The 10,297-nt window shown below is 41.2% G+C and overlaps 1 protein-coding gene across 1 annotated transcript in view; it reads right to left on the bottom strand.

Moving 5' to 3' along the window:
• Nucleotides 1-1,104: 1,104 nt before the first annotated feature.
• pitpnc1b (phosphatidylinositol transfer protein cytoplasmic 1b) overlaps nt 1,105-10,297 on the bottom strand; it is a 32,562-nt gene continuing 23,369 nt past the window's right edge. Inside the window, exons 8-10 of the mRNA XM_036595625.1 lie at nt 8,458-8,521; nt 7,355-7,441; nt 1,105-1,823 (exon numbers count right to left, since the gene is read on the bottom strand). Coding sequence (XP_036451518.1) covers nt 1,660-1,823; nt 7,355-7,441; nt 8,458-8,521 — 315 coding nt within the window. The 3' untranslated portion in view covers nt 1,105-1,659. The remainder of the gene's footprint in view (nt 1,824-7,354; nt 7,442-8,457; nt 8,522-10,297) is intronic.

Here is a 10,297-nt window from a genome sequence, read left to right as displayed (position 1 = left end):
TGTGCACTTATGATAAGATTATTTAGCTTATTTCTAGACATTTTAAGTATTTTATTAAGTAAAATTATTTCGCTATATTGGCAGATAATTTTGCTCATTTCAAGCACATTTCTTAAAATAAGCAAAAGTATCTGCTAATATAGTGAGATAAACTTAATAAAATTACTTATAACAGGTACAAAAAGTTTGGAAATAACTGAAATAATCTTAGAAGAAGCTTAAAACAATCTCAACAGGAGAAATATTAGATATATTAAATAGATTTAACATCATTTCACTTGACAAGATACTGTTTTTGCAGTGTGTGGTAAATGTGTCTAATCTTTCCCATTATGAGTTTGTTGTAAGAATATAATAATGTTATTTAACTTACTTATAGATATTTTTTTACTTGTTTTAAGTAATTTCATTTTATGAGAGTGTCTTGTTCCACTGACAGATTATTGTACTTGTTAGCATTATTTCTCAAAGCTTGTGAAATTATCTGCCAATGAAAAAAGACACTTTCATAGAGTAAAATTACTAAAAACAAGTAAAAATGTATAGAAATAGATGGAGTCGTTTTACAGTATTCTTACAGCAACCTCATTATGAGAAATATATCAGATATGCTGACTTCACCTAGGCTACGTTCACGTTACCAGGCTGAAGTGGCACAAATCCGATTTTTTGCCTTAATGTGACTCAGATCTGATGTTTTCAGATCTGTGTGGACACGCAAATCTGATCTTTTCAAATCTGACCTGAGCCACTTTCATATGTGGTCCTAGATCGGATATGTATGCAATTTATGGTCATGCGACCTTAATGTGACACTCAGATCGGAATTCATGTGCTTTTTCCACTGCGCATGTGCCATCATTCAGCGTTACCATGGCAACAGCGCCGAACAGAAGTTAAAGCCTGTAAATGGTGGAAAAGCAGCTCATCTCACCTTTTTCTCCTTCGTCTCGCTCTAATAATGAAGCTGAGAGCTGATCAGAGTTAATGATCTTCTCAGCGAAGCTCGTTCTGCTCGTTAGTTTGTGCTGATGATGCTCATGATTCATTCACGTGACGTTACTGAGTAGGATGAGCTCATGAGGGTCATTTCAGGACGCCGGATTATCACATTAATGACAGATTTGAGTTACTTACCTAAACGAGTGTGAACCATCGTGTCAGAGAGATCGGATTTGAGCAATGAGGCTTGTAATGTGAACATAGCCCTTGATGTTTTCACTTGTGGTGCTACACGAAGGACAGAGGTCAACACAGCTAACGCAGTTGTGCTATTGGTCAATGATGCAAATCCTCATGTCAAAGTTCTGCTTGCTATAGGATTTCTGCGGTGCGGCTCATTCCTGACTAATTTTGAAGCTAGTGTGTGGGCCTTAAGGCAGCTTGGTGAGGTGAGCACAGACCACGCCTTTGGAGTTATTAGCTGCCACTAGATAGATTAGCAGCTAACCTGAAGGAGGGAACCTCTCACAGGTAGTGAGTGGATTTGGCATTTAAAAAATCTGTGCGTAGCTTATATTTATTTTACTCTAACAATGATTATAGACATCCTATTGAAACTGTGACCTTTAACATCTTTGAAAAGTACAAAGTTCTGTCCAGCTGCAGTTGTTGAGGTGGTTTAATCCCTGCAGAAGGACCGTGGTGGAAGAAGGGGGGTCATTCTGGATTAGAGTTCAATCTCACAGGGCTCTTGACTGAGTAAGAGGAGGGACGGGATGAACAGTCCGGGATAGACACAGTCTTCAGGCCCATCTTCTTCAACGACGACTCATCCGTGACAGAGAGGGAGCGGGAGAAGGAGGGGCGCAGGGACGCTGGGCCTGACAAGAGGGAAGGGGGGGTGGAGGAAAATATGACAGACAGGAGAAAATGTTCAGAGGAGGAAAAATTTGACTCGAAAATCACTTTACATTGACAACAATGTTCTGCTTTTTTACAAATCCGTGTCATATGCGTACCTCCGGTCCCTAACCTCATTTCGCCCCTCTACCTAGCACATTTTCATGATATTATTTTGTTATTCTCAACAAAATATTAGTTTTTAACATTCTGTACATCGATTTGTGATAGATAGATATAAGTGACAGGTTGCTAACAACCTTGTTAACTAGCGCTTCCATTGAAAATGGGAGGTGAAATGTTTCATCAAATGTGTCACACTTGCATCAAACCATGTGGCGTTGTTCAGTAATCTCAAATAGGCTTAAATGGTTTCTCTCATTGTGTGACATTTGGAGGCTAATGTAGCTAAGTAATAGCCCATTTTCCCTAGGAGAATATATATGTATATATATTGCTGTTGTCGGAAGAAAACCTTGTATCTCCAAAATGGTAACTTTACAAGAGAAGGAAAAAACCTACTTTCCTTTTAATGTAAGTCAATGGAACCAGACTTTTTTCCAAGTCATTTTGGGTTGTTTCTTTTAGTCCATTCGTCATTACATACAATGTAAAGGGCAACAGGTTTTTTCAAATAATGTCAAAAACTGAAAAACATCAAAAATTGAGATACGAGGTTTTCTTTTGACAAGTGATGTCAAAAGAACATATATATGTATGTAAAAGGAATGTTTTAACACTTTTACTCAATGATGACTAGCACTGTGAATTATCATTTTTAAATATCCAATGAAAATGTGAAGTAAAATGTCTGAAATGTGCCACACTTGCTTTAAACCATGTTGAGTAGTTAGTCTCAAATAGACAGCAGTTTCTGAAACTGTATAACATACTGGACTTGCTCTGGAGCTATGAGGCTAACATGGCTGACTTGCATTTTCCAAAGATAAAAGACAAACACATTTTTAAAAATATATTTTATTTTGTTACAGATCGAAAAATGTTTTTAACACTTTTACACTGTGACGGTTTGTAAATTAATTTTGGTAGATGTGAGTGCCAGGTTGCTAACTACCTCGCTAACTAGCGCTTATCCACTGAAAATGTGAAGTAAAATGTGCTCAAACCGCGTTGAGTTGTTGAGTAATCTCACACAGATTTGCTTGTGTGCTAAACCAGCCCATTTTCCTCAGAAATGTGGCAAACAACATCAAAAAAACAATTATTTTGTTACTGCCAGTAAAACGTTTTTGAAAGCTTGTAGGTAAGTGTGTGGTAGATACCAGCGCTTGCTAATTACCTCGATAACTAGCGCTTTGAATTAACCTTTTTTAAGATCCACTGAAAACGTGAAGTGAAATATTCAGTGAAATGTGTGATAAATCAGAACACACTTGCCACAAACCATGTTGAGTTGTTAAATAATCCCAAATAGACTTGCATATGGTTTCTGACACTGTATGACCTACTGAACATTGAGGCTAATATAGCTAACCTGTACTGTTACCTAATGTATAAAAATGAGAGCATCTGCAAGCCTCAATTTGAGGCTTTAATTCATACTTTTGTCGATTTTTATAGATTACACTATATTGTCGATGTGTTAGCAAAACATTATAATTACATTTCATGCGATTGGACTAACAGAAATGATCCAAATCATGAATTAAATTTACATTACAGTTAAGAAACTTCCATCTTTTATAAAATTTCCGTTTCAGATTTCAGTTTTAGTCACAACAGTGACAGTAAGTCAGCTACATTAGCTTCAAAGCCCCAGCGCAGCACTCAAGAGGCAGCAGCATGTGCTGTTGAGAGAGCAGCAGTGGCACCGTTCCCCCTGAAGGGGTGCTAGTGCTTGGGGTTAAAACGCTGCCTGCTGCTGGACGAGGGCATAATGGTTTTCATCATGAGCTCAAAGTGGCGGGACGCCGCTGACCGCCCTGTAATTGCTGTCAGAGATATCATTAGCACTGTGCACTGTTGCACTTTCACTAACAGAGGGCAGTGGGAGGCATGAAAACCCTACACACACACACACACACACACACACACACACATGCACACAAACAGTGTCATTAGCATAGCATAGCGTGGGAGGATGATTTATGCAGCTTGTGTGAGGGACGGGGGTGAAACTGCATCACACTGTTCATCACTACAACTGCCGCTGTATCATCACACCACACATGCCTGACAGCAGTTAAAGGGACAGTTCAGCAAAAAAAAAAAATTACATATTTGCTCCTCTTTAGCCCAAATACAGTCAACCAGGCAAGACATGGTTGGTGTCTGAATTTTGCTTCATTAGTTTTGCACTGGAGCTACAAAGCTAATGTAGCTAACATGTAATGCAAGCTAATGTACACCACAGTGCTCACTGCACACCTCAGTCATCACACACTTTCCTAAAACTGATACGGTATCTACAAACATGGATGAAAATACACCACATGGTGGCTCCCGAGTGGTGCCACGGTCCAAGTGTTAGTCCTATCATCAGTGAGTTTGACCCCTGGTGATGCTACAGCCAGAGAGCACAGTTGGCCTCGCTCCCTGGGTGGGTAGGATGGCCCCCCATCACCCTGTGTGACGCTAGCCAGTGCAGGCGTGCAAGGCTGACATAATAGATCTAGGCAGCCTGTGTTGGCTTTCACCGTCCTAGCACTGGTGATATCGTGTGATTGGGGGAGTCTTTTTTGGGGGGGGGGATTTTTCCCAATTTAGTCGTCTCCAATTCTACCCACTAGTTAGGACTCCCCCAGTCACACAATACTTCGGGTGCTAGGAGGGCGAAGGCTAACACAGGCTTCCTCCGAGGCCTGTGAAGCGTCACCGCTTCTTTTCGGACTGCTGCTCACGCAACGTCATTGGACAGCCGAATGCGTTCGGAGGAAAGTGCCAACCACCAGTTCTGTTACGTCAGCTAACAGACACCTGCGCTGACTAGCATCGCATTCGAGTGATGGGAGGAGACCGGGGGGCCATCCTACCCACCCAGAGAGCGAGGCCAATTGTGCTGCCTTGGACTCACGGATGGCTGTAGCATCACCAGGGATCAAACTTGCGATCTCCTGATGTCAGCGCCAATGCTTAGACGGTTGCGCCACTCGGGAGCCCCTTGATTGGGGGAGTCTTAACTAGTGGGTGGAATTGGATATGTACTTATCAAACAACAATACTGTGATGTCAGAGCATGCTTTGGTTCCCATGATGCTTTGCTAGTGCTTAGCCGGGCTCTATTTAGTTCTTAAGAGTTCTTAAAACAGTTAGCAAAGGATTGTTTGTGGTTTATGTGAGCTTTGGAGCAGTTCAGGTAGGTACTGTGTTTGGGACGTGAGCTCCCGTCATCCAGGTTTGGGTCCAGATTCATTACCCTCGGCAGGATTCTGTAGCAGTTAAAGGTTTAAAAGAGCATATTTCCTCCCTCTGGAAATAAGAGCCGTTTTCCTCTCTTGTATTATTATTCGGCTGCCGAATCAGTTCTAAATAAAGCTGCACATGGGCACGAACTCCGAGTTTCTTCTGTGTACCCCCCCACACGACAATACTTTTATCTCTATTAATAGAAATCTGTGCTCTATTTTTACAGATAACACTGTCATACAGTTCTGCCACATGCGATTAAAATATCTGAGCGCAATTTTTTTCATGTACTGTTCAGCAGTACATCCAGGTAAACAGGACTGCTCTCTTAAAGGAGCGCTCCAGCCAAAATTAAACATTAAACATTGCTATAGCTGTGGTAAACATGCCTACTCACCTCCTACAGTGGTGCCATAATATTCTCTATAGAGATTTTCTGGTATAAAGACTAGGAACCCCCTTCTGATGATGTATCTTGAAGGTGAGAGTGAGTTATCAGTGGCAATGCTGGAAGTCAGGATTTCTTTATTACCATTAGACGCCTGTTGCCACAAATCACATCTAGGTGCATTTTTAATTCAACTCAAGGATCCTTTTCTTCTGTTTTTTTTCCGTTTTTAGATTTTCCCTCCTATTTTCTCCCCAGATTAGTCATATCCAATTCCACCCACTAGTTAGGACTCCCCCAATTACACGATACCACCAGTGCTAGGAGGGGTAGGCTAACACAGACCTCCTCCGAGACCTGTGAAGTGACACTGCATGTTTTTGAACTGCCACTAACGCAACGTCATTGGAGGGAAGCGCCAACCGCCAGATCTGTTATGTCAGCTAACGTATGCCTGCACTGACTAGCATTGTGTCGAGTGATGGGGGGAGAAGGAGGGGCCATCCTACCCACCCAGAGAGAGTGAGTCTAATTGTGCTTTCTTGAATTCCCGGCCACGGATAGCTATAGCATCACCAGGGATCAAACTCACGATCTCCTGATGACAGAGCCAGCGCTTAGATGGTTGTGCCACTCGGAAACAACCGAGGGTCATTTTTGAACTGTACATATGAGAGTGCAAGAGCGAAACTCATTCCGGTAGCACAACTTAGTGATCTCCTGGTTAACAGTTAGCTACACTCTTAAAGATGATGATTCGTCAAGGGTTCTTAAGTAAAGAAACGGTTCTGTATAGAACTATGAACACTCAAAAACTATTTGCATGCTTAAATGGTTCTTTACATGGTAAAGTGGTTCTTCAACTTGATGTAGAATATTTGTATGTAGTTCTATATAACACCAAAAAGGGTTCTGCTATTGTTACAAGCTTGACAGTCAGAAGCTGTGTTCCTGACTCGTCGACCAATCAGATGCTGTGTTCCTGACTCGTTGACCAGTCAGAGGCTGTGTGACTTGTTGACCAATCAGAGGCTGTATTCCTGACTTGTCGACCAATCAGAGGCTGATGGACTAAATGAACTACATTTCTTGGCAGAATACTTGTTTATGTTGATTATTATTAATAATAACCTCAGTTATTTTCTGAAAAACTGTGTTTTATCATGTTTTTTGTTGACCGCCATTTTGTAAAAGCAAGAAGCCACTTGAGGCCGTACATTATAGTGATTTTATCACGGGAAAGGGAGTTTTACTTCACTTTGCTTCATGCCTAACAACACCCTTCCCCGTGATACAGTTGCAGTAACACACAACCTCTAGTGGCTTGATGGTTAAGGTACAAAGGGTGAAACCAGCTAGCCCCAGTCAGGCCATATACGTTTGTTAACTAATAATAATTATATCGTCTCCCTGTAGGATATAAGCTTCCGTTACTTGTTCACTACTTTAGCCTCGTAGCTCCGGCGTGAAACTAACTAAACAAACTTAATGAGGGGAACTGTATACATATGATTTTCCATCAAACTATGCCTTTAAAACTCTGTCCTCCAGTGGCCGCCTCCTCATTTCCATATCTTTACATGTTGTCCTTTCACCCATTGTCTTCACCTTTATCCCTTTCTCAAAATCTGTCTCCCCTTCTCCCTGATCCTCTCTTCATCCCTCTGTCACTGCTGCTCTCAGTCATCTTCCCCTTCACCCCCTTCCCCCCGCCACCCGGATCTCTGTGCTCTTGTGTTAAGACGTCTGAGGTGTTACCTGAGTCGGTCCTGTCGCACTTCAGCTTGCTGTTGGTCTCCTGCTGCAGCTTCCTCTCGAACTCTCTCACTTCCTCCAGACTCATCCCTGCCAAACGGACGTTATTCATTCAGACAATAGGATGTTGACTGTTCTTTGTGCAAATATGTCTTGGTTCCACGTGACGGTCACTTTCGGTTGTGTTGACGTAATACAGTTTTATTCATGTGGAACCAGTGCTTACATTAAATAAAGTACATTCAAAGCCCTGTTCTTTTGGTGTGCACTGCAGCTATGTTAGCAGGTCACATGACACATGAAAAGTGCGGGGCAAAAGTCAGAAACCACCTTCACACATTTAATTTCCAGTCAAAACGGCCGTTAAGTACAAGTAATTCATTTTTCAGCGTCAGGAAATCATAAACTACACTAAGTATAATGTGAGACTTCTCAGTGTTCAGTGAGTCACTCTTTCCCTTTATTTCAGCTTCCATTCTTTTCAGGAGACTCACTTTCAGTTCCTCAAAGAATCTGCAGACACACCTCCAAAGTTCAGTCTTAGAAGCTGGTTGATCATTTTCTGAAGTAATCAAACACATTCAGTGGTGTTGAGGATTCTGGGGTGGTCAGTCCAGTCAGAGGGAGTTATTTAAAATCTGCAGTAACCTGCATTTCCATTACAATGAGCTGAATCACTTCCCTTCAAAACTGTTGGACGCTTTGGGGACGCTTCACTAAAACACACATACTTAAAAAAATAGTAATCTAAGTTTTCATCAACCGTTATATCCAATACAGTCTGATTGGTTGCCGCTCAGTTCATTTGCATAATGTTCTTCCAGAACAAAAGAGCAAAGAGAGGATGTGGATCAGCACTCTGATGTGTCAGTTATGTGTATGTATTTTCGTCTCTCATTATAGCGCAATCTGACACGTCCTGTTTGATGTAAATAAAAACAAAATCTAATTAAAAAGGACAAATAATTTTTACGTCATTATTTGTGGATTAAAATGTCAGCACCCCTGCTTAAAACATCTTCCCGCGTCCCTCCTCCCAAGGGTTCAGATTTCAAATGTGTGCTTTATGAAAGCGTTAAAGAAGCATTCTAAAGCTTCATAATCACCATGCCACTCGTCTGTCCATGCCACTGCTTGCCTGTGTCCCACCAGCAGGATGTCCCGAATGTTCTGTGAGGAAAATCAAACAGCACAACACTGTAACGTACAGCGACTCCACAGTCCTGGGCCTGCATATTGTGGTGTTCTCCTCACTCTACCCTGCTGTCAAAAATTCCATGCTGGTTTATGCTGGTCTGGTGCTGTTTTAGATAGTCACCCCGCATGGTCATGCTGGTTGACCAGCATATCAGCATCCAAAACACAACACATGCTGTTTTTTTTCTGGTGGCCAGCCATGCTGGTCTATGCTGGTTTTCCAGCAGGGTAATCAAGTGTGAAATTGGAATTTGAAGATGGTGGATCTCCTCAGTTTGCGAAATTTAGCTTATGTAGGTGCTCTAGGTGCTACAGTCTTGAAAAAGATGGTTCTTCAAAGGTTTTTAGTAAAGACAATGGTTCTGTATAGAATTATGAACACTCTAAGAACCATTTGCATGCTTAAAAGGTTTTTTGCACACTCTCAGAGAAAAAGGTAGTAAACTGTCACTGGGGCAGGACCCCTCTTATTACTGGGGTGGTACCCACAAGGGTACATCTCAGTACCTTTAGTCAGGGAACATAACTGTACCATAATCTATTGAAATTATATTTTCTAAGCTGTATTGACTCCACACACCCCGTCTCGTCTCCAGGCTTTTATTTTACTGTTCTGTTTTAACCCTTGTGTGGTGTTCAGGTCTGTGGTACCCATTTTCAGTGTGTACCAAAAGAAAAAATGATGCAATTTATTATTATTTCAACCTCATATTCCTTGGTTTTAGCTCATTTTCTGTGAGGAACATATAAAATAACCCATTTTCAGTGTCTTCACTCTGTTCACCCCCCACACATTTATATTACACATGTGGTGTTGGGTGAACCTGCGGGAGTAAAAGTGTGGAGGTGCTGTGTCCTTCACTCTGTTCTCCTCCTACATGGCCTGCTGTTAGTATGTGTGTTTCTGTGTGTGTATGTGTTCGTATATGTGTGTGTGTGTGTGTGTGTGTGTGTGTGTGTGTGAGGGTGGACAACATGGACAGGCTGCTGACTGGCTACAGCTGCTAAAGGAGAACTCTATGCTCGCCACTTGTGATATTTTAAACATCTGGTATTTTTACGTAACGCTGCTGTCGGAACAAAATCTTGTATTTTTCAGTTTTTGACATAATCTGAAAATGCCTCTTGGCCTTACATTGTGTGTAAATTTTATGATGAATGGATCAAAAGAAATGGCCCAAAATTACTTGGAAAAAAGTCTGGTTCCATTGACTACCATTAAAAGTAAACTAGTTTTTTCCTTCTCCTGTAAAGTTATAATTTTGGAGATACGAAGTTTTGTTCTGTCAGCAGTGATAAATTGTTATGGCTGTATTGATTTTAAAAAAACAATAATGCGGGGGGTCCACCAGACCACTGAGTAACAAACACATCAGCACCACACAAGGGTTAAAACATAAGGTTATGAAAAGGTTCAAATACGAACTTTTCACCTGGAAAAACTTAAGGTTCACAATCGGACCTTAAAACTACTGTTGTACCTTTGAGGGAACGTTTACAGTGTTTGTACCTTAATGAATGAAAAATGTACCTGCACGGAACCTTTATTTCTAACAGTGCATGGTAATATGGTTCTTCAGATGGATCAAGAATGTGTTGTATATGGTTCTATGTACAACCTTTTTGAAAAGAACCTTTTTGAAGGTGGTTCTATATAGCACCAAAAAGTGTTCTTCTATTGTTACAGTGTCAAGCTTGTAACTATCAAAAATAGAACAACCCATTTTGGTGCTGAATAGAACCCTTTTA

This window comes from Colossoma macropomum, unplaced genomic scaffold (genome assembly GCF_904425465.1).
Source record: "Colossoma macropomum unplaced genomic scaffold, Colossoma_macropomum, whole genome shotgun sequence".
Lineage (NCBI taxonomy): Eukaryota > Metazoa > Chordata > Actinopteri > Characiformes > Serrasalmidae > Colossoma > Colossoma macropomum.
This window is presented reverse-complemented; position numbering and strand designations above follow the sequence as displayed.